The 25,195-nt window shown below is 37.4% G+C and overlaps 1 protein-coding gene across 3 annotated transcripts; it reads left to right on the plus strand.

The window, feature by feature from the left end:
- The first annotated feature begins 567 nt into the window (after nt 1-567).
- On the plus strand, nt 568-21,754 carry SPATA22 (spermatogenesis associated 22). 3 transcript variants are annotated; one of them, XM_053672577.1, is made up of 11 exons: nt 568-633; nt 2,297-2,408; nt 2,890-2,969; nt 4,248-4,363; nt 8,476-8,604; nt 10,451-10,511; nt 10,642-10,737; nt 13,922-14,264; nt 16,343-16,472; nt 18,598-18,695; nt 21,503-21,754. In XM_053672577.1, exons 4-11 carry the CDS (start codon nt 4,321-4,323, stop codon nt 21,692-21,694), a joined length of 1,092 nt encoding a protein of 363 aa, XP_053528552.1. In that variant the 5' UTR covers nt 568-633; nt 2,297-2,408; nt 2,890-2,969; nt 4,248-4,320; the 3' UTR covers nt 21,695-21,754. The 3 variants fall into 3 exon arrangements, with proteins under 3 accessions (XP_053528552.1, XP_053528554.1, XP_053528553.1); XM_053672579.1 differs by having other exon boundaries at nt 10,675-10,737; XM_053672578.1 differs by lacking the exons at nt 568-633; nt 2,297-2,408 and adding an exon at nt 2,443-2,626.
- Nucleotides 21,755-25,195: the final 3,441 nt, after the last annotated feature.

The raw sequence follows: 25,195 nt of genomic DNA on the forward strand, positions 1-25,195 counted from the left end.
GGTTTTCCAATTTTAAGTTCAGTGTTTTTCACAGAACAATAGGCTGACCTGTTCATTTTCGACTTTCCCAAAGTTTAAATTTTTCTCATTTAGAATTCACATAAATAGTCACACTACACAGAGTGCCCAAGAAACAAACAAGTATACAAACAAAATGCATGATAGAAATAGAAAATGTAAATACTTCAGAACATTTAATAAACCCATTCCTATGTTCTTCCTTTAAAAGATTATAATGTACAGATAGATAAAGCAATTAATAACATCTAAATTTACATATTAAAGTGACCATCCTAAGTAAAAGCCCCAGTAGCCTTTGATTTTCTACCCACATGATGTACACTTGAACACTTCGGTGTAGAGATGCTGAAAACGAGCATAAATACAAACAGACGATAGTCACATTGTTTAGTTACTTTGGTTTTAAGAGCAGTAACTATGGTGAATTATTAACACTTGATTATATTTTGTCTGTTGTTTTCTACCGATTTGTGGTTAGTCCTGTCCTTTGCCCCAGTCTTTCTGGAAATGCTGCTTCAGTTATTTATTCATAGCTGGCACAGATGACTCGGATTTTGAGGCTTGTTTTACGGAATTTTAACAGATCAGCACTTTGAAGCACATTTCACATTTGTAAGTAAAGTTTCCCTTAAATGCAAAGTAACTTTTCTGAGACCTAATAAATACCAGTAAATCTGTCCCATACTTACCTTTTTAAAATTGTGTACAGAGTTTGTCTTCTGTTGGAAAGCTTTATTAGAAAAAAGTAGAGCATTTCCTTAGAACTAGGGCAACAGAGTCTTTTCATACTCTTATACCAAGTTAACTTCCAAAAGATTTTTAACTCCCTGTTTCCCAAAGCACACTACATTTAGGAGGCCCACAAAAGCACATTTTAAAATTAATTATTTTTTGAAAGTTCAGAGAACTAGTAGTATACAAAGTGGACTCTTTTCTATTTGTCACAGTCTCACTATTAGGTTGAGTTTTAATGTTTTGAAGTACTTAAAAGAATAAGCCTAGTGACTTCCAGCACTACAAATGTTTTATGGGGATGGTGGTATCTGATTTACTGGTAAAATAATGTAGCTTAAAACCAGGGGACAGGAAAAATTTCATAGTCACGGCTGTTTAATAGATCAATGTCAGAGAATTTATGGGAGACAAATGTCAGTGGGATTGTTTTTCAAATAATATGATTGAGGGATAAGGAGGGTCTTCTCTCCAATATTGTATGTGAGGTGTCTCTTACGTAGTGTGGTGGTCCAGCAGTCATGTAATCAAACTATTCTCACTATTGTAATTTTCTTCTCCCACTTTGTCCCCATCCCAGCTTTCTAGCTGGACGTAAATGATAACTAGAATAGGATAGGGATAGGATAGGTACATTTATAAACTGCTAGCAAAGATTCCACATTGCTCATATCTGTATTCCTTACAGATATAGTACAGGATATTATTTATAGTGGGTTTATAGTTTTCTTTTTAATGAAAAATCTATTTGGGGGGAGTAGGTGAGTATTGTCTGTGTATATATATGTATGTATCTGGTTGAAATAGGTTTCCTTGAAGCATCTACTCATTTATTTTTTAAAGTCTCCTTTCTGGAACCATGGTGAATAACAAGTCTTTTCAGACATTTTGTTTAAAATCTTCTCCAGATTAAATGAAGACTATGTTTCTTCAAACTTATTCTGAAATTTAGTATACAATGTTCCACATTATCTGTTGTCAGTCTACCTCTAATCTTATCTCCTAACACTTCCCTTTGACCTAATCTTCAAAGAAACTGCTCTTATGTCTCATGGTGTCACAGTCCTGGGCCTTTCCTAACAGCCTTCCTTCCCCCTCCACGGCCTCTGCACCTCTGCCCTTCACCTACCTTAGTCTTCAAGTGGTCAAAGGCGTGGTAACGACAAAACATGGTCTTTGAACCCAGGCCTATAGTAAGTATTCAATAAATGGCAGCTACTGTTATTCAATAAGGGCTAACATTTATACAGCATTTACTGTGTGCCAGGACTGTTTTCTCTTTCAATACTTTTAGGGCAATGAAGTCAATGCTGTATCCCTCTTTCCCTGAGGAGGGAAAGGAAGTCTCGAGGGGGTAAAACACTTGCTCAAGATCAAACGGGCCAGGAAGCAGCAACCTAGTGGGGGGCGGGCCAGAGTTAAGGGTCACCACACCCTCCCACTTCCTTTCTGGGACCCAGGCCTGCCAGGCCTGTGTGCTTTGCCCCTCTCCTGTGCTCAGGCGGCACTGGCCCTGCCTCTCTGGCTGCACTCTACTTTGCAGGGCTGCCATCTAAACTTGGACCGCAACTCCCACCAGCCTCCTGGGAACGAATTCCCTGATTGTGGTGACTCAGAAGCTCAGCCAGACCAAGCGAGACCCTGTGACCTGGTTTGTGAGTACTGTGACCCCTTTTAGGCACACTCGGGTTGCCATCGGCATCTTGCATACTGTTTAGAACCTAAGAAATGACCTCGGGGTGTGGATGGGGGGGCGACCATTGCTGGCACCCTTTTCTAACAAGTCTGGGGCAGAAAACGACTGGACAGATCTGTCATCGCCTTGGCAGGGACAAGAACAAGATCTTCCTTCTCTGGGCAGCACTCTAACGAGGTAGATCTATCCCTGTGCCTTGTATATCACAGTGTGAGGACACAAGAGGGAGGTGTGTTAAAGTTAGGGGTCTTCAGAAAGGGACACGGGTAGTTCCCTTGTCGAGCATAAGGAACGATGTCATTGCGCCCATTTTACAAGGTGGTGACTCTGCGCCTGCGTGCTGGGTGGAGAGTTGGGGCGTGGTTTGGTAGCACGGTCTGGGCACGCCTGCGCAGGTTCAAGGCGCGCCTGCGCACAGCTTGACTTTTCGCGCCTTTTAGGAGCTGCGCCATAACTGACTGGGCAGTCTACTGGTTCGTGGACTGAGGCGGACCGTTGGCAGAGGCGACGGAATCTGAGGGTAAAAGTAGCGTTATGGGGTTGGTAGGAAAGCCGAGAAAGGAAAGACAGCGCTGTTGCTAGTTTCCAAACGTCCCCCTTCCCAGGGTGAGGAGAAAATGTTGAAAGAGAGCGTGAGCCCCAACCAGACCCCCCAAGCTCTCTAGGCCTCGGTCTGAGGAGGTTGTGTTTGGGGGCGGCTGTGTGTGCGCGTGCATGTGTGTGCGCATGCGCGAGCGCTTGGCTTTGTAAACGGAGCAAACTTTTGGCTTACTGACGATGTGGTCAACTGCTTTAGTGCCATTCGGGTCCAGAAGCAGGGGTGAGGGGCAGCTCAGTTCCTGCCCTCGGGACAGAGGTGCAGGGGGAGGATGTTGCGCTTTTGGGTGTTCGTTTTGTTTGCACGATACTCAGAAACAATAGCCCTTGCAAGCTACTCCCATCCTCTGGGTTTAGGATGTGAGTTGCATCGGTATTTCTGTGGGGAGAGAAGGCATGAACCTCTATTTCGGTTCCTAGAATGGCACGAAGAGTATATTCTAACAGGCCTACTAGCTGCAGCTTCAAGCCCAAGATATGAGACCAAGCAGAGGCAATCCCGACAACTATGTGATAGAAATGGTTGTATTTCTATCAAAGATATTTGGAAATCAGTATTTACCTGAGTATGATTTGCATTGTTAACTTAGGTGTGTTCACGTCTGTTGTAAAAGAAGAAAAAACAACAGGAAAACTTGTTTCACTTGTTGAAGTTGTAGACAGTGAGTGGAAACATCTTTTCCGTTACTCTGGGTGTTAGGCGAGGCCGTGGTCTTCGGCATCACATGACCCAGAGATCTCAGACTATGGGCGGGCCCGAATGGATGACCTGTGCAGTGTCCTAAGGGGAGAGGCCGCGTGCTCTCGCCGGCTAGTCGGAGGTGCCGTCTCCTCCGGGCCTTCCGAGCATGCGCGTTTGCCAGTGCTGTGGTGCCTTGCCCTCTGCCTGCCTGTGGGTTCTGGGTTGGAGCTGTTTTCAGTGGGGGTCACTAGTTCGAAGATATTACCTATGTAGACCGTGTGAACTTCCTGCATGTTCAGGAGGCAGGGCCACAGCCACCCCAGTCTCAGCTTCTTTTGAAAAGAGCTGACAGACAGTTTATGTTGTTAGTTCTTACTCAGAAGCAAGAGACTGTACAGTGTTAACATGATCACATTTGAAAGTATGGTTTCAAATCTTGATTTCAGTAATTACTAGGCTCAGAATTTGATCTTGTTCAAATTCTGAGACAATATGAGCTACAAATTTCTTTCTCTGAAGGTTTAGTCAAATGACTTCACGTTGTAAATTTGGAGTGTTGCAGAAAACGTTATAGACTCTGATTTTGAAGGAAATGAAGAGAAACCTAAATGAAAGTTCAACTCGAAGTACAGCGGGTATTGTACACCTTTTACTTTTAAATTTTCTATATTTTGTAAGTAGCATATAAAGCTCATGAAACTTATAGATGGAGCATTTTGGAAGGAATATTTAAAAAGATCGAACATGTAGTCTAGCCTCTTTACTACTTAGGTCCAAGCACATAAAATAACTGAAGGCAAAACATTTAGTGGCAATAAATGGTGGGAATAAAACCAAACTTCCCTGGCTTTATGAGTGTTCTTCCTACAAACCTTATGTGCTTGAGTTGTTCTGTGCTTTGAGGCTCAAAACAAAGAAATAGATTTATTATTTTATTTGTGTTTGTGCCTTATTTAAAGTATTTCCAGAAGCAATTCTGTCTCGCTAACACCTTCCTCTACCATTTCTGTTTCCCAGCTTATTAGTTAGAGGGCAAGATTGAAGAGAACCAGGGAAATGATGACAATTGACAATTAAGATAATACTAGCTATTATTTATGGTGTACGTACTATATTCTAGACACTTAATTATATGTAGCAATATATTTAATCCTTATACCAGTCCTTTGAGATAGACATTAGCATTATCATCCTTATCTTCCAGGTAAAAAACTAAGACACAAAGAGGTTGTTAAATAAGTAACTTATGAAGTGGCAGAACTAAGATTTGAACCTAGGACTATGGCTCTAGAGTCCAGGCTCTTATTTTTTTTAAATACATTTTTTTGATTATGCTATTGTAGTTGTCCCATTCCCCCTCTTCATTCCCCTCCACCCTGCACACCCTCTCCCACCTACATTCCCCTCTTTAGTTCACGTCCATGTGTCTGAAGTTCTTTAGCTTTTACATTTTCCATACTATTCTTGCCCTTCCCTATTTTCCGCCTACCATCTATGTTACTTATTCTCTGTACCTCCCACCCCTTCCCACTCCCCTGTTGCTACCCCTCCATGTGATCTCCATTTCTATGGTTCTGTTCCTGTTCTAGTTGTTTCCTTAGTTTTTTAAAAATTTTAGATGTGCTTGTTAATAACTGTGAGTTTGGTGTCATGTTACTATACATCTTTTTTATCTTCTTTTTCTTAGATAAGTCCCTTTAACATTTCATATAATAAGGGCTTGGTGGTGATGAACTTCTTGAATTTTACCTTATCTGAGGAGCACTTTATCTGTCCTTCCATTCTAAATGAAAGCTTTGCTGTATAGAGCAATCTTGGATGTTAGGTCCTTGCATTTTATGACTTGGAATACTTCTTTCCAGCCCCTTCTTGCCTGTAAGGTGTCTTTTGAGAAATCAGCTGACAGTCTGATGGGAACTCCTTTGTAGGTAACTGTCCCCTTATCTCTAGCTGCTTCTAGGATTCTCTCCTTCATTTTCATCTTGGCTAATGTAATGATGTTGTGCCTTGGTGTGTTCTTCTTGGGTCCAAGTTCTTTGGGACTCTCTGAGCTTCCTGGATTTCCTGGAAGTCTATTTCCTTTGCCAGATTGGGGAAGTTCTTCTTTATTATTAGTTCAAATAAGTTTTCTACTTGTTTCTCTTCCTCTTCCCCTTCTGGTTCCCCTATAATTCGGATATTGGAATGTTTAAAGATGTCCTGGGGGTTCCTAAGCCTCTCCTCATTTTTTTTTGAATTCTTGTTTTTTCATTCTGTTCTGGTTGAATATTTCTTTCTTCTGGCCCACTCCATTGATTTGAGTCCCAGTTTCCTTCCCATCACTATTGGTTTCCTTTGCATTTCCCTTCATTTCTCTTAGTGTAGCCTTCATTTCTTCATCTGATTTGTGACTAAAATCAACCAGTTCTGTGAACATCCTGATCACTAGTGTTTTGAACTGTGCATCGGATAGTTTGGCTATCTCTTGGTCACTTAGAAGTATTGGCTTTGGGGCTTTGAGCTGTTCTGCTTGAGCTGTAATGTTTTGGTCTGTTTGCGCCTCTTATGCAGTAGGTTTGGAGCCTTAGGTGTTCACCAGGGTGGGGCAACCCAGTTTGCTGGGTTGTGATGCTGTGGGGGGAGGTGGGGTCAGAGAGGGAACAGTGGCGCTTTGTTCAGCCCTCTGTTGCACCTCAGTCTCTTCCGCCGCTACCCCCAAGCAAATTGGGCCTTTTTGGTGCTGATTTTCATGTGAGTGGGCTTGTGTGCACTCTAGGATGCTGTGGGTCTCTCCAGCAAGCTCTCCTGTGAGGCTAGGAGTCTCTCCCTGCGCCTCAACCCCCACACATATGTTCAATCATTGTTTTGAGGCTTTATTTCCCAGTGCTAGGGCCCTGGGTTGCGGAAGTGTTCTCGTTCCCCAGTTATCTGCACACGAATGTGGGACTGCTGCCTGGTCAACCAACCACCTTGTACATGGTGCCCTGCTTCTCAATTACCGCCTTACTGGATCTGCCTGTTGCCACCCCATGCCTGGGGCCTGCCAACTGCTACCTGGGTGCCCAGGGTCTTCCTAGTGCTGTCTTGTGCACCTGGGGTGCCTTGCATGCCTGGTGTCACTGCTTCCTGTGCGGAGACCCCCCCCCCTCGGCTGCCCAACTCCACAGTGCTTACAGGTGTGAATGAATGTGTCTATTTTAACTCTTTGGTTGTCAGACTTCCCTATAGTTCAATTTTCTCTCAGTTTTGGTTGTTATTTTGTTTGTAAGTTGTTGTTGTCCTTATTTTGGTTGTTCAGGGAGGCACAGTGTGTCTATGTATGCCTCCATCTTGGCCAGAAGTCCTCTAGAGTCCAGACTCTGAATCACTGTATTATCCTGCCTCTTGGTATATGTCATACTGGCCCAATTAGTTTAAAGAAATTGTTCAGGTTTATACTTTGAAGTTGTATGTAATTCAACCCTATCTTGAAGTTGTAATCCAAACTCAGGAAGTCTGACTCCAGAGCCCACATTGTTTCATCTGACAGTTGACACAGAATCTACATTCTCCTGTAGCACAGAAGTTTTAATGGACCAGCTGGAGTATGGCATAGTGGCAAGATATCTATACTGAGATTCAGGAAGTGTGGGTCCTACCTAGCTGCTTCCACTGTAGCAGTGAACAAGCTTTAGGACCTTTTTTTCCTCTGAGGTCCCTTCTAGTTCTAATAAATTCTGATTTTTGGCTTGACTTGAGATCCCAAGTATCTTATCTAAAGGATACAGAGTAGTACATATTCTCATTTGAATTGGATATTATCACTCTGAGACATTATCAGAGTCACCGAAAATATGCAATACAGATACCTGGAGTGCTTGTTAAATTGCATTTTTGGGCTTCCAAACCAAATCTATTGAAATAAAATCTATGAGAGTGGGGTCTAGGAACTGGTATGTTAAGGGCAATTCCAGTTAAATCTTAGTCAAACTAAAGTTTGAGAACCATGGCCCTAAAGGGTGTGCCAACATAGACTGAAGAGTGTTTAGCATTTTGGAAAGGATGGGTCAAAGTCTGGTTCTCCCTCACCTCCTTTTGTATGTGAAGGGTCCCCTCTAGTTGACATGGTAATAGGCAAACATAGGTGGGAAATAAGGAAAACGAAAAGTAGATATGGAAAGGGTTGGGGGATGAGGAAGGAGCTAGGAATGACTTCCAAACGAGGAATTAAGGCAGTGTTAAAATAGAAAATAATTTTTGTAAGAAAATAATTCTTACAAAATAGAAACAGACTTATAAATAGAAAGAACACATTGATGGTTGGCAGAGAGGAGGGGTTTTGGGGGGATGGGGTAAAAAGGTGAAGGTATTAAGAAGTACCAATTGGTGGTTACAAAATTGTCAAAGAGATGTAAAGTATAGCATAGGGAATATAGTCAGTAATATTGTAATTACTATGTATGGTGCCAGGTGGGTACTTGAAATACCAGGGGGATCACTGTGTAAAGTATATGGTTTTTTAACCACTATGCTGTACACCTACACCTGAAACTAATACAAAGTACTGTTGAATGTAAACTGTAAATGAAAATTAAAAAGTTTTTAAAAAGAAAGGAGTATTTAGAGAAGCAAATGAGGCTATTTAGGATTTTTAAAAGAATGTAAGAATCAACACAAAGATATAGAAATATATTTATATTAAGTATAAAATTAACATTTAGAAGTAGACATATTATTCTGTAACTAGATCTATTTTCCTATTGTATACTAATCGGAACATTCAATTTAGGCTGTTTGCCTGTACCATTGTTCAATCAGAAAAAGAGGACTAGACAGCCATTAACTTCCAATCCACTTAAAAACGATCCAGGTATCAGTACTACTTCCAACAGTTATGATTTCCCTCCTCTACCAACAGGTAAGAAAATAAGATGAAAACTTTGAGAAAATAGGAACTAAGATTATAGAAAATTACCATTTCTCTTTTATTATAATAGATATAAAAAGTTGATGTTTTTCTTCTTTCCATTATCCATATATAGAGATTATTTGGCTCCTTCTGAACATTCCAGGACAGTAGTTTGAGTTTCCTTGTCTATATGGGTGGTTTAGCATTTTAAATGGAGTATCTTTGATCTGGGGTCTTTGTTCTAATGAAGTGATAACCTACATTGTAAAGAATTTTTGTCTTTTTCAAGATACATATGGATATTGTGACTTAGATATTTGGTGCTAAAGAATGAAGTTGAAGAATGAACCTCAAGTTGCCTCAAGAGTAAATGTGCATGGGAACACAGGAAAAATGGGGAAAAATAGATCTTAGGAAGATTAGCAGCCCAGGAATTTCTAGCATTTGACCTTAGTCTTTTTTCTCTTATAGCATTTTTGCCTGTCTTATTTGTTACCTCTTTACTCTCTTATCCAGTTGGCTTTTATAGTTTCAACTAGCACATGCACTAAATTGCCCTTGATGGGAGTTAACTTAACCTTTTAGTTCTAGCTCTCAGAGCACATAATTGACTGCCCTCTGTATCTCCTGATTGAAAGTCTAGAAAGAGAGAGTCTTTGATTAAGCTCATTTTTGAAATGGGGTTATGAAAATACTGGTTTTATGTTTAGGCCTCTCATCTCTGAACCCATTAGCTGTGGTGGTGGATGCTGGGAGGTCTTAAAGTTTATTGACTTTTTACTTATCTTATTAGAAGGCATGGATGGTAAGACATTCTGAAATATACTTGGTACGTACTGGTTATATACATTTGCAATTTTCTGGGCACATTTAAAAAATCTTTAATAGGATTTTATGCAAGTAGAGTTTTAAAATGAATCAGTCTCCCTTTTTTCACCTCTCAATACTTGTATTGTTAAATTTATTCAGCATTTAATTATAGACCTTAATTTACTCCTAAATTTATACTTATTTTTTCTTCAACATTTGAAGAATTTGAAGTAAAAATTTTGTCTCATCATTTTTATGGATAAAAATTCACATGGATGTGCATAAATGCGCATTTGTCTCGTCATCTTCTGCCATTTAAGAAGTTCTCCATTAGCTAAAATATTTTTATATGTAGCATAATGTTGACCTTGAAAAATATTATTTTGAGTTGCTTCAGAGAGAAATGTGCATCCTCCTGAACTACTGATTTCTATAGGCTCTGACCAGGATAACTGTCAGAGTTATGATAAGATTCTGGTATTGGGTAAGATATAAGACTAGACCAGTATTTTTGAAATTTTGAGAGCTAGGTTGGGAAACAACCAATCTTAAAAGAAGAAAAGAAACACAAGAGAGCAAAATAGAATAGAATAGAAAATATCAGACTATATTACACACAGTAAGAATAAAAATTGATGGCAAAATTTTATGTTTTTTCTTCCCCTCCCACAACACACATGCACACCACACATATATGTTCTAGGTTATGATGTATTTCTTGCTATGGGTTGGGATCAAAAAGTTTAAAAAACATTGATTACACTAAATTCATATTATGAGTACAAGGTATTATACTGGGATTGATTGTGGAAAAAAGTACAGATGAAACTATTACCTTTGTTTAAAACTCAATGGGGGAAGAAAGATATCTATAAAAATTAAGGCAGGCTGTGAGAAATTCCACAACAAAGTGCTATTGAAGAACAAGTCCATATCTTTAAATTCTTTTCTTTAGGCTTTCAACTGTCAAATTAAATATGTATGAAATGGTATTTTTTAAAAATGCTACATTTTACTTTTATCTCTACTACTTATATCTTTTGAGATTGGGCCTGGGGAGCAGTGAATCCAGAGTTGCCTCCTTCAACAACAACAATGAACACAGGGTATGTGAAAAAATATACATTAATAAATGTGTGTCTGTTACTGACTGATATTTTATCTTCTATGTACATTTTATATTTCTGAACTTGGAAACAAACTATTAATACTTAATAAGATATGTTTCCTCAAAAGGCAAATACCACATTCTGTTTCTCACCCTTTGAGAAGTCAAGATTCTGTGTTTAAGTCTACTCAGTCGAATACTGAGGGGAGCAAGAGTGATTGGAGGTGAGTCGACTTAAGATTTCTTTCTTCTCCTTTCCCTCCCTTTTCCCTTCCCTTCTCCTTCATCTCCTTCTCCTTTCTTAGACAGAATTACATTTAGGAAATTTCTAAAGTTAATAACAACTGTATCAATATTAGCTGCATTTAATAAAAGAAGTTAAGAGAACATTAGGTAAATTTAGCAGTGATTATGTTTCCAAAGAACTCTTCATATTAATGAAATTTCTGCCAATATTTATTACAATGAATTTATGATATTGCTGTGGATTATTAATGATCTAACTGATAATAGGCAAAGAGTCAGGAATAACTATCATAATGTTGGATATATTTAGAAATTGAGAACTAAATAGAATGTTCAGTCTTACCATACCTAGTAAGACAGTCTGCTCCAAGGTAAATGGAATGGGAATAAGAAAGAAAGATGGAAACAAATGTTGAATACACACACATTTGCAGTGGTAGGAGCTCAAGAAATGAAGAGGACTATCAAGGAAGATGGTGAGGATACTTCTGGGTCATTGCCATAAGGATCTGAGTATAAAGCCTAAATATTATGAAAAAATTGATAGAAAAAGGGACATGGATTTTTTTTGGTTGGATTTTAGTATTCTTGGGTAAGTGACAACTACTGAAGGAAATAGTTTGGGAACAAAGTATTGGAAAAACAGCACCAAACATGTCATATATTTGTCATTATTTAGTGCTTCACTATGTTATTTTAATAATCTTTACAATAGCCCTGTGATGTTAATATTACCTTAACTTTCATTAAAGGTACCATATTTTTTGAAAGGGGGCAATTTTAATAAAGTGGTTAATAAATTCATTCAAACAATATTTTTATTTTAAAAAAATGAGTTTTGGTTTTATTACTCTTGCTAGTTTCCTTAGGACCAGTCAGTTGCTTTTTTCAGGACCAGGGCTTGAAACTAAGCCTATCAGTGGTTTTGAGATGGCTTTTGGTGGTTTAGTTCCAGCTGCAGGTACTAGGAGGAAGCCTGTTCTGATAGGCATTAGACAGAGACTTCGGCAGCAGATTGTAATACGGACAGCCACCCACTATTAGAGTCCAGTTTGAAATAACAATCTGTTATGACAGTTGGAAGATAACAACAGAAAGTCCAGGAACAGAAAACATTTGGAAACCCAAGTAGGCAGTTTGTAATCTGCTGAAGATCTTTTACCTGGTTCTACGCTTAGGTTCAGAATCTAGGCTTTTCCTTTACATCCATCTGCCCCCAACAAGAGCCTGTTGTGCGGTATCTTGTTGACCACCTGGACTCCATCTTTGTACCAAAGGAGAAGAATCTGAGTGGGACACTGCTCCCTGCCCTGCTCAGGGGTCACTACAACTTAGGCCTCGTGGTCTAGTTGGGATATTAAAGACCTGGCAGAGCTGGATTGGCTGGTGAAGCAGCACTGTGTATGGGCATGATGTTCCAAAGCTTGTCCAGGCTAGGAGCACTCAGGCCTTGCTCAGGCCTTGCCCAGGCTAGGCCTGAGCAAAAAACTATTGGAGGAAATTGCAGATGTGTTGTTACCAGTAAGGAGTTGTGAAACTGAAAGAAACTTTTCTAAACTGAATAATAAAAGTAATTTCCACAGTCATGAGAGAGGGAAGACAAAATTTCTATTGTTTCTCTTGAAAATAAAATTGCTGTTATACGAAGAGATGATCCATGTACAAAAAATGTCTTAAAGAGGAATATCAGGCAGTAATCATAATTAATAATAATACTAATAATGTTTTCTAGGATAATGTGATTTTTATTAACTTTTAAAGTTTTGAAATTATTTTGTATTTTTTCTCATTATTTCTATATGTAATTTTGTACCTAATTTACTTAAGAAGGCTCCCCAAATTATACAAGCTCCAGGCCCCATACAATTTGTATTTGTTCCTGATCACTAGGGAACCTAGATCTTTTTTTTTTTTTTGAGTATTTTCTCTAACAAGGGGTGGATTGTATTGTTTGCTGTTCTGTGGCATTTTCAGGAAAATTATTCAGAAATAAGAATTAGTGACTTGCACTAGTTTTTCTCTGTGGTACCCTTAATTAGAAAGATCAGAAATTCTACTTTTGATTTTGGTCTTATTACTACTATGTTCTGATCAGCTGATACAATTCGGTTTAATGTAGATAGTAAAATGTTGCAACTGATTCATAAGTAGGGCTTTTAAGCTATGTAGTTAATGTACAAAATTTCTAAGCAAATTGCTAGCTAACTTGCCTATGTTTATTCTTGTGATTTAAAATCACTGACAAGCAATTAGTTTAACTTAAAATTTTACTTTGTAGAAAATTTAAAAGTAAATGTATAAAGAAGTATGTGGAAGTTCTCGCAGTCTTACTCTCATTCACATAAGAGAGTAACCACTGTTATGTGAAGGCTTGTATAGTTTAAAAATATGCTTTATATGGGAGACAAGGATTCTCTGGATTCTGTATTGTCAGTAACTTTCTATTTGACTTTAGACAAGTTACTTCCTCCCTAAGGCTCAATTTTCTTACCTGAAAAGAGAGGTATAGCATGTTGTAGGGTTATTATGATGTTGTATTTAGAATTTCTAACTAGACAGTATAAACCACAAATTGCCATATAAATAAAAATTTTAATGATTAATTTTTTAACTAAGAGAAAGCATGCCAATGTTCATAGCATTATTTACAATAGCCTAATGCTGGAAACAGCCTAAGTGCCCATTAGTAAATGAGTGGATCAAAAAACGGCGGTACTTTTACACTATGAAATACTATGAAGCAGAAAGAAAGAAGGAGCTCCTACCCTTCATAACAGCATGGATGGAACTGGAGAACATTATGCTAAGTGAAGTAAACCAGGTGGTGAAAGACAAATACCACATGATCTCACCTCTAAGTGTAACCTAATCAACAAAACAAAGGAGCCAAAGAGAACCAGAGACTTGCAAATAAAGAACAAACTGACAGTGACTAGAGAGGTGGGTGGAGGGGAATGAAGGGAGAAAGAAGGGGAAGGGGCAAGTCAAGGAACATGAATAGAGGATTCAGGGGCATGGACAATGTGGGTGATTGTGGGAGTTGGGGGGATGAGGTTGGAGTAAGCAAGGGGGAAAAAGGCAGGACAACTGTAACTGAATAACAACAAATTAAAAAAGTATATAGATACAAAATCTAATACTAATTATTAAAAACTATTACAGCTACAGAGATGGCAACAAAAATACCAGTTTGAAAACCTGGGATAGAAATGATTTTAGGCCTCAATGCAAAAGAACCAACCTAGTGGCAAATGATGGAATAAATTCTCGTCCAATAAACTTGGGAGCTCAAGAACAGAAACAATTAAGAGTATCTCAGCCTCCTGACTTACCTCACCAAAGAAAAAGTGAAGTACTCAGACAAACACATTTGTCAAAAACATCTGGCTCCACAGTGAGAGGTCTAGACAAAGACAGTGCATCACAGTCATTTATGTCCATTTTCCAACAAAGTCAATTTAAGAAAAAAAAGTTAGATGACATTCCAGAAGAAAACTCTCTCAAGGTAAACTTTTAAATATAAATATTTACATTTTTATGTTTATGTGAACAAATGAGAGAAGTATTCAGAAAATATAAAGATAACGTTTGAAATCAATCCCATTGAATGCATTACTTAATTAGCACAAATATTCAGGTCCATTGGACTGGGTGAATGTTAGTTTCCAAACTATTTCCATAAAGGTTTGAATGGCTTCTCCTTTTAATAGTTGCTTTAGAGTGGCCTGCTGGGTTCTGAATTTCACTGTTTACTAATAATTGACTTGATGACAGTTTATCCCTTACTTACAGAAATTCTCCAAGCTCTTCACATGTCAAAGTTTTTTGTAACAAGGGTCAGGAAACGTTTTCTGATAAGGCCCAGATAGTAAATATTTTTGGCTTTATGGGCTATATGGTCTCTCTTGCAACTAATTATTCAGCTATACCACCCAACTCTGTCATTGTAGCTTAAATGCAGCCTTAGACAGTACATTAATGGATGAGTGTGGCATGCTCCAGTAAAAGTTTACCAAAACAGAGCAGGTTAGATTTGGACCACAGGCTACTCTTTGCTGACCCTTGCTGTATAATCTGGTCTTATTTTACCTTTCCAGCCTCATGTTCTGTAGTCCACTAATTCTCCAATGCACTTACCATATTCAAATGATTCACAATTCTGTAAACATAATAAGCATTGTAATATGACTCTGCTTCAGCTTGTATCTTTTTTTATATCTGTACTTCCTTCAGCCTCACTTCCTCTTTCCATTCCTTACTGTAATTGTTTTTTTTTTTTTTGTAAATGTGCTGTATATATTATGTGTGCTGGTTGTTTGCTCAATCTCTCCTTCCTTGCCACCTGGCCCAATAGCTTGTTTATACTCTGCCCTTCTCTGTGCTCTAGAAGGCTGAATGGTACTACATAGTACATCATCCCTCAGCTGACTTCTGCTAGGAGTCAGCCAGTGGGAGTCACTGGCAGGACATCAAAAGTTGGGCAGAGCGGTTGGGTTTTCCTGTGTCTTCCCTGTTTAATGTAGTGTCACAGGCAGTAGCTGTGTCCCTACATATTGCCCCTCTTTGAGTCCAGCTTCCACAGGTTTGGTACTTTTATTCCTTCCTTTTGTCCTTTCAAACCAAGGAGTGGAAGAAGTTTCGTATTGTCAGTTTTTGAGTGCTTAAGTGCCTTAATATTTATTCTGCCCATGTCTGTAAGCAGTTTTTTCAGTAAGCCATCTGAGGTAAATTCTATGTTTTTCCTAGAAATCTGACAATGGCATGATTCACAGTTGTTCTCAACCTTATATTTTCTTGTACATAAGAATGATGTGACATAGTCATCTTAGTAACAGTGGCTCATTATGGCAATTAGCTATGCCTGCCTCAGTGGGAGGTATTCACATCTTGGTTAGGAGTGGGGAGAGGGAGGAAAGGTAATTATAGTTGGAAAACAATGTCCCAACAAGTGTCCTTAGACATGTCCTGCCTTCACAAAGGAAAGTGCCACCAGTACTCCCTAAAAATTAGTATCTTAACACACTGTTTTCAGTTGATCTTTAAAAATGCCAAGCACATTTCCATCTCAGGGCCTTTATACTTGCTGTTCCCCCAGTCCTCACTCAACAGCCTGTTACAAATAACTGTTTTTGTGTCTCATTATCCTCTTACCCTGTTTTTTAAATGCATAAGATATATCCGTTCCCAACATTCTATTGTATATTTTTCATTTATTTTCTGAATCCCCCATTGGATGGCAAAATCTGTGGGGGTTCATCTTGCCTATTTTTCTCACTATTATTTCCTCATTAGCTATGTTTAGCGCATGGTAGGTGGCTATAAGTACTTTTGGAATGAATGAATGAATGTGTCTGACTCCCCTTCTAGAATATTGAGCGCATTAAAGAAAGGAATTGTGTTTTATTCACCTGTAATTATCACAGGTTTGGCACACAATACTTAAAAATTTTAATAGTTCTTTTACATATTTTACCTGTGTGCCTGTTGTAAGGACCTGTAATCTTTACAAAGAAAGTGAAAGAGTATGATGAGAAACCTGAAAGGTTTTTCTAATGCTCTTATTTTATTTTTTTTCCAAAATAGAATGCCTCACTGTACCAGTTAAAGTTTAAGGAAAAAGAGAATTCTTTAAGAATTATATCTGCAGTTATTGAAAGCATGAAGTACTGGCGTGAACATGCCCCCAAAACTGTACTCCTTTTTGAAATACTGGGTAGGTATAATACTTCAAAAATATTTAAGTAGTACTATTTGGACAATACTTTTGAATGTCAATGAGAATACCTAGGAGATCTTAAAAAAATTAAATTGTTCAGAAGGAGATTACAGTTAATTAGGATTTTCTTTAATTTCTGGGTCTGTCATTGATTTGTGTGACTTGAGATGAATTTGGTTATTTATGGTAGTATTTTTCTGGTTTGTAATGTTAAAACTGGAAAGATTCTTACAAGCAATCTAACCCAGCCCTTGAGTTATGTGAAAAAATGGGGCAAATAATTAAAATAGACTTGACTAAAATCACAAAGCTAGTTAGCAGCAAAAATGGGTATAGAATCTAAGTTCCTTAATCTCAATCTAGTGTTTTTCTACTATATTCAACTAAATCCAGTAGTAACTTTATATATAAATTAAATCATATTTAAATACTCTGAAAGAACATTTGTAAAGAATCTTTACAAATATGAGCACTCTACAATTAATGTTTTCTAAATTAATATTTAGAAGGAGGAGAGTTTGTAGAATGTTTCTGGAATTTGATTTTATCTAAAATGAAGAGATAAGTAAAAGTAGAGATTCAAAACATACTTCTTTTAGTAGTTTAAGTAAAATAAATATTTAATTTAATTTAAATTAAGAAATATTCTAAACATACACATACTCACGTTATAGGTATCTTTGAAACCCTCATCCATTTATTTTCTCTAGAGATAATCACTGTGGTATCTTTCTTATCCATTCTTTCATAATTTTACTATATACATCTGATTTCATAAATGTATGTGGACTTTTAATGGCTTTTTGTGTTTTAAAATACACAGCTTGCATTTTCACTCACTGCTGTGTGTTTGAGGTTTACCCATTTTCTGTCCTGCCACAATATTGTCTTCATCCTGAAACTCCAACTGTGGTCTGCCCAGCAGCTTCTGACTCTTCCCTTTGGGTATTAAGATGGTTATCAAAGTTCTCTATACACACCCATCCTTGTACCACAATGTCACATTCTTTGATGGTTTCTTTTGATTGCTTTTTTCCAGAGGCTAGCAAAGGACCCCTTGCATATCATTTCTGATTGGGTAGTAAGTCCACCACCCAAAGCCTACCTGCATGCTGTAACTGGGGAATGGGATACACTAACTGGTTTAAGCCAATTTCAGGACACTCCTGCACCTGGGAGGTGGGAGATACAAATTCCATTTAAATCTTATGGCTAAGAATGACATAGGAGAGGTTTTCTAAAGGAAAATGTGGGTATTATTAGGGGAAATGGAGGCTGACCTCAAAAAATAACAAATGCTCACTATCAGTACTCAGTAGATGGTATTTGAAGAAATAAATAATGCTCTCATTTGATAGTAATTTCTAGAAAAAAACATGAATTATTATTTGCATTTTATAGATGAGACAGATTTGAAAGAGAAACAATTTGCTCAGTTTAGTAAGTTGAACTAGGGCTCAAATGCATAATTCAATATTTATTTTTTTCATTAAACCATGATGCTTACTAGTTATTAGTTATATGTGTTTATTTTATTATTATAAAATAATAATAAATCCCCAGGGGTCGGAGATTTAACCATTCTATAGAATAAATTCTAAAAAAAAGGTTCAATGGGCAACTATTGTCTGGTGTACGAACTTGGGCATATAACTTGTTCCTAAGTTGGAAAGGGCCAGAAATTTTGTCCCTCAATATAAAACAGTTTCAGAAGTATCTTTTCCTCTTTATTTTATTTAATTAATTATTTATTAATTAAAAAACAATCCTGACCTGAGGACATGCTTATTGATTTTAGAGAGAGGGAGAGAAACATCAATGTGAGAAACATCTATCGGTTGCCTTTTGCACATGTTCTGACTGGGGACTGAACCACAACCTAGGTATATTCCCTGACCAGGAATTGAACCTGTGGCCTTCTGGTTTGCAGGATGATGCCCAACCAGCTGAGTCATACTGGCCAGGGCTCTTTCCCTGTTTAGATGTCTTTTTTATTAATGTGTAAATAAAACTATCAGAGAAATTTGTGTGGGGATAGTTGTTTAAATATCAGCTTCTGTTTGTTACATTTTATTTGCATTTTACCAGCAATGATTTTTCCTTCTATTTTGATGTTGCTTAGCTGTTCTCGATTCAGCTGTGACACCTGGGCCATATTATTCTAAGACTTTTCTTATGAGAGATGGGAAAAATACTCTGCCTTGTATATTTTATGAAATAGTAAGTATTTGTCTAAGTATTCTTTGTAAAGCCTATGCCAGCAAAACGCAAATGCAGACTGTAATTTCACGGTAGTAGAAATTCTGTTTAACACTTTGGGAGTACTTTGAACATTTTGTTTGCTTTTAGTTTAATATTAAAGTTATCTGTTCAACTAACATGGAGAGCCTACTCTGTGCCTGGTGCTATGCTAGATGCAACAGATAGATACAAATTGGAATATAAACATGGCTCTCAAAGAGTTTATCATCTCAGGGAGAAAGAGAGGTATATAAATGTTACTTTGTCATATGATAAATTGTACGGTAGAGGTATGTACAGGGTACTAGAGAGGTAGGTAGGAAGGTCAGGGAAAGATCTGAAGAGTTCTAGTTACCTATCCTGTTTTAGATATTTAAGGATTAATAAACCAATTTGTGTGGGAGGGATGGGAAGGGGTAAGGAGGAATTCACACTAAATTGAGAGAGCAGCATATTTAAAGACATGAAGCTAAGCGAGAGCCTGGATTGTGTAGGAAAATGCAGGTAGTTTATAATTACCAGAGTATAGAATTAGTAAGTGATGGGGGTAAGGATAGTGGCACTGAAGTTGGGGGAAGGCATAAATGGAGATGGGCTGTGATATAAGGAAGAGGTTTGGTGATAAAGAAGGTTGGGGGTGATACAGGAGGCTGGATGTCCCAAGGGAGTGTGGAGACCTTACAAGATTTACATACTTTGTAAAAGAATTTGGGATTAATTCTGAAATTGGCCATCATTCTGAAATCAGACATGGATTCTAGTTTTTATTCCACTGTTTAATACCTTTATGACCTTGAGTTAGCTGTTTAAACTTTCTGAGGTTCAGGGTTTTTTTTCTGTAAAATGGGGAGACTCTTACTTTGAAAGGTTGTTTGTAGATTAGATAATAAAACATGAATGTACAGTGTCTGACACATAGTAGATGATCAAGAAATAGTAATTGTCAAGTTACTAATTTCTAAAATATCTTAATTGCTTATTTTCTCTAGTCTTAAGACTTTAAAATAAAACACTTTATGCAGCAAAGTGCATAACTCATAATTGATTGTACAATTCTGTGCAGTATCACACAGTGAACATTATCAAGGTTAAGAAATAGAACACTGCTATTACCTTGTACATTCTTGTGCCTCCTCCCATTCACTACCTCCTTTTTTCTACCTAAAAGTAACCACTATTCTGACTTTTAATATCATAAATTAATTCTGCCCCTTTTAAAACTTTATATAAATGTTATTATATGGTGTATTTCTTTTAGGTCTGATTCATTCAACACAATGTAAAATTCATCTATGTTGCATGTAGCTGTAGTATTTATTTATATTTCTATATACAATTTTCTGTTGTCTGAATATATTGCACTATAGTTTAGTTTTCTATCCTGCTGTTGGTGGGCATCTGGGTTGTTTCTAGGTATTTTGCTGTTATAAATAATGGTCTATGAATATTTTTACATATTTCTCATGCATATGCATGCAATTCTATTGGGTATATACCTAGAAGTAAAATTGTTCCATTATGGTGCATACATATGTTCTAATACAGTAGTTATTGCTAAAGAATGTTCCAAAGAGTTATACCAGTTCACACACACACAGTTAGTATAGGTGAGTGTTTTTCTTTGTGTTTTTATCAACACTCAGTACTGTCAGTGTTTTTATTTTAGCTCTTCCAGTGGGTGTTCAGTGCTATCTCATTTCTCTACAGTTCCCTGGTGACTAATGAGATTGAGTACCTTATATGCACACTGGCCATTTAGATAACTTGTATTGTAAAGTCTGTTCAGGCCTCATGTTATTTTTTCTATTATTGAATTATTTGGGGTTTTTTTGTTGTTGATTCATAGGAGGTTTTAAAAAAACTATTGTAGGTACAAGTTCTTTGTACATTATATATATTGCAAATATTTGCTCATACTTTGTGAGTTATTTTTTGAGTTTTAATGGTGGCTCTTAAGGAACAGAAATTCTTCACTTTAATATAGTACTTTTAGCAATAGTCAATATTTTCCCTTATAGTTAATGCTTTTTGTGACCCTTTAGTGAAAGCAATCCCAGAATAATTTAAATTTGCTCATGATTGAGAGCATTTGATACTGCCTGATCTTTTTCTGGTTTACTAGTCCCATTAGGGCATAGCCCTTTTGGGTCCCAACCCTGAGGCTGGGGTGGTGGTGGGGGTGGTTACCAGAATCTTTTTCTTAGGGGCCTCTGATTCTATTTTTCCCCTCCCAACTCTCTGAGCCTGTCAAAAGCTCTGCTCATTTTCTTTAGACTCTCAACTACTTTGACTATTATTGACAGATACCTCAGGGGGAAGCACCCCCAAATATCAGGCCCCATTCTGGACTCCTACTCTTTCTCAGATGGGGTGTCTGTAATTCCTCACTGCCTTGGTGTCTCTGAAATCTATGAGGAGATTTTAGGTATTTCATCCAGCTATTCCAGTTGTTCTTTCTTGGAGATTTGGTATGAAATACTTTTCTGCCATCTGCTGAAAGTAGAACTCGGGCAGTTACAGAGGTGCCATTACACAAGTAGTCAACCTTTTAAGGAGCAGCAGCTTGCTAGCCTATAAGAAGCCCTTCCCAAGTGAAGGTCTTTCCTGTGTGACAGGGCACCCATATTTGCCTGGCTGTCATGGTCTGGTCAGCAGTGGGGCCCTGTATCAGGTAAGGGAGTTACAGTATTTTGGAGTGATTCATATTTAGTTGATCATATAATTAGCTTCATAACATTGGAATTTAGATGAAGTAATGAATGGTTTTATTGATTTTTTTTAAACAGGATCGTGAACTTCCAAGACTGATTAGAGGCCGAGTTTATAGGTGTGTTGGAAACTATGACCAGAACAAGAATATTTTTAAATGTGTTTCTGTTAGACCAGCATCTGTTTCTGAACAAAAAACTTTCCAAGCATTTGTCAAAATTGTAGATACTGAGATGAAGTATTATACCAATATAATGAATGAAATGTAAATAGTGATAAGTTTAAACACTATAACTTAAAGCACTCTTTCTGTTATTGTTTAAATTACTATCTCCATGGTTTTGTAGCTTTTGCTTTTCTGTATTTCAGTTGTTGAATTAAAATATTTAAATTATTTTCAGTGTGTAAAGAATTTTTGAAAAGTAATTTTACCGTCTGTATAAAAATGGTACATTTGCTAAAATTCAACCATTTCAAATAAAAATGCTCAATGTAATGGAAATAGGCCCTTATTTAACATGAGACAATAATACATTTGAGTCAGCCCAAAGGCCAACATCAAGCTTAATAGGGAAGTATAGAGACATTTCTGCTAAAGTCAGGAACAAGAAGACAAGGTGCCTACTAGTTAGTACTCTTACTAAGCACTGTCCTGAAGCTGCTAGTCTATGCAGTTCATTTAATTACTTCAAATATTTAGTGAGCATATACTCTGCCAAATATTGTTTCAGGTGCTGGAGGCAAAGCACTTAACAAAGTACGAAAATCTCTGAACTTATGGAATTTATATTCTAGGGTCCAGAGAGACATTAGATAAAAGAAACATTTGAGGTATAAGGATTATTGCTATTGGCAAATGATGTAATTGTATACATGGAAAACCTAAGAAAATTAACTGAGAAATTACTGCAAAAATGAGATAATTTAGTAAGACACTAGAATGGAAAACTTAATATGCAGAAATCATTAGTAGATGGTATTGAAATGACCCACAACCATTAGAATGTAAAATGGATAAAGATACCATTTAAAAAAAAATTTCAGTAGTAATCAAGGCTAAATGATAAATAGAGAAAATGTGAATAAAACCATAAAATACTAATGAAATGTGGAAAAGAAGACTTGGACAAATCATTTTCTTGGATAGGAAGATAAAGATGTTGATTTTTCTCTAATTTGTAGCACGTAATTTTCCTTTCTGTGTATAATTGCACACACACCACCAAACTGATACTAAAGGTTATGTAAAAAAAATGAGAATTGTCTTCCCAGTCAGGGCACATGCCTAGGTTGCGGGCCAGTTCCCAGCAGGGGGCGCATGAGATGCAACCATACATTGGTATTTCTCTCCCTCTCTCCTTCCCTTCCCCTCTCAAGACAAATAAATAAAATCCTAAAAAAAAAAAAAAGAATCGTCAAGAAAACTAAAAAAAAGAACAATAGATCACAAAATCTTTATATATTATAAATATTTTATAATATATAATAGAACATTATGAAACTATATATTATGTTTTTATATATCATATATAATAAAGCTATTATATATTATAAAACTTTTAATACATTATCTATTTCTGCATAGCCAATTACCCCTCAACCCCAAATTAGTGGCTTAAAACAATTAGCATTTATTATCTCTCACACTGTCGAGTGGGCCAGGATTTCAGGAGTAACTTGGCTGGGGACACACTTCAAGGTGGTTCATGCAAATGACTGCCAAATGGGTGCTTTCTGTTGAGAGGCAGCCTGTTTCTTACAAGGTGGGCCTTTACAAAGGGCTGCCTGAGTGTCCTCATGACATGGTAGCTGGCTTTCTGGAGTGAGAAATCTAATACTGAGGTATCCAGGTGGAAGCTGTCCATTTTGTGACCTAGCCTTGGAAGTCACATCATTGTACTACAGTGAATCATTATGTATGGCCCATATATAGGAAGAGGGGAATTTGCCTCTATCATCTGAAGAAAAGGGTGCCAAAGAAATGGCAGACACTTTATAAAACCAGCATGTTTTTTTAAAGCACCTTTATTCACACAGTATGGTACTGGTTAATGAATAGGCAGGCTAATAGAACAATTTAAAGTAGAAAAATAGACTCGAGTATATAGAGAACTTAGTGATAAAGGTAACATCTGAAATTAGTGGGGAAGAGAAGCTATGCACTAAGTGGTACTGGAACCACTGGGAAGCATTTGGAAAAAAACAAACATAGAATTTAATTTTATGCTGTTTTTAAAAAATTTTTGTCTGTTTTTAAATTAATTTTTTAATTTAGTTATTATTCAAGTACAGTTTTCTGTCTTTTACTCCCATCCCAGCCCACGCCCCTCCCGTGCTCCCCACCTCCCTCCCATTTCCACCCCCCTTAGTTGTTGTCCCTGTGTCCTTTATACTTGTTCCTGTGAATCCTTCCCCTTTTCCCCTGAAATTCCCTCCCCTCTCCACTGTGGTCACTTTCCGCCTGTTCTCTATTTCAGTGTCTTTGGTTGTATTTTGCTTGCTTGTTTGTTTTGTTGTTTAACTTTCTGTTAAAGGTGAGATCGTATGGTATTTGTCTTTCAACCCCTGGCTTATTTCACTCAGCATAATGCTTTCCAGTTCCATCCAGGCTGTTGCAAAGGGCAGGAGCTCCTTTCTTTCTGCTGCATAGAAGTTCATTGTGCAAATGTACCATAGTTTTTGGATCCATTCATTTACTGATAGGCATCTAGGTTGCTTCCAACTCTTGGCTATTGTAAATTGTGCTGCTGTGAACATTGGGGTGCATAGGTTCTTATGGATTGGTGTTTCAGGGTTCTTAGGATATAATCCTAGCAGTGGAATTGCTGGGTCAAAAGGTGGGTCCATTTTTATTTTTCTGAGAAAATTCCATACTGTTTTCCATAATGGTTGTACCAGTCTGCAATCCCATCAACAGTGAACTGGGGTCCCCTTTTCCCCACAACCTCTCCAACATTTGTTGTTTGTTGCTTTGTTTATGATGGCCATTCTGACTGGTGTGTAAAGTGGTATTTCATTGTGGTTTTAGTTTGCATCTCTTTGATAGCGATACTGAGCATCTTTTCATGTGTCCCTGGATCTTCTGTATGTCCTCCTTGGAGAGATGTCTGTTCAAGTCCTTTGCCCATTTTTTAATTGGGTTAGATGTCTTCTTAGAGTGGAGTCGTGTAAGTTCTTTGTATATTTTGGAGATTAAACCTTTGTCTGAGGTATCATTGGCAAATATGTTTTTCCATACAGTTGGTTCTCTTTTTATCTTAATACTGTTTTCTTTAGCCATGCAGAAGCTTTTAATTTTGATGAGATCCCATTTGTTTATTCTTTCCTTTATGTCCCTTGCTCTAGGGGATAGATATATCAGTAAAAATGTAGCTGCATGAAATATCTGAGATTTTCCTGCCAATATTCTCCTCTAGGATTTTCATTTTTAAAACTTTTTGAAAAGTTTCTTAAACTAGTTTTTTATTGTTATTCTATTAGTTGTCTCAATTTTTTGCTCTTTGTCCTCCTCTGTCCATCCCATCCCCTGCTCCCACAGTCAGCTCCTGCAGTCAACTTTATTGATGCCCATGTCTGTAGTAAGCCAGTCAGTGAAAGACAAATACCATATGATCTCACCTCTAAGAGGAATCTAATGAACAAAATAAACTAACAAACAAAATAGAACCACAAGCATGGAAACATGGAACAGACTGCCAGTGACCAGAGGGGAGTCAGGAGGGGAATAATGGTGCGAAGAAGGGGAAGGGACTGGACAACATGTATGCTAA

This window comes from Artibeus jamaicensis, unplaced genomic scaffold (assembly GCF_021234435.1).
Source record: "Artibeus jamaicensis isolate MK-2021 breed Jamaican fruit bat unplaced genomic scaffold, CSHL_Jam_final contig_777, whole genome shotgun sequence".
Lineage (NCBI taxonomy): Eukaryota > Metazoa > Chordata > Mammalia > Chiroptera > Phyllostomidae > Artibeus > Artibeus jamaicensis.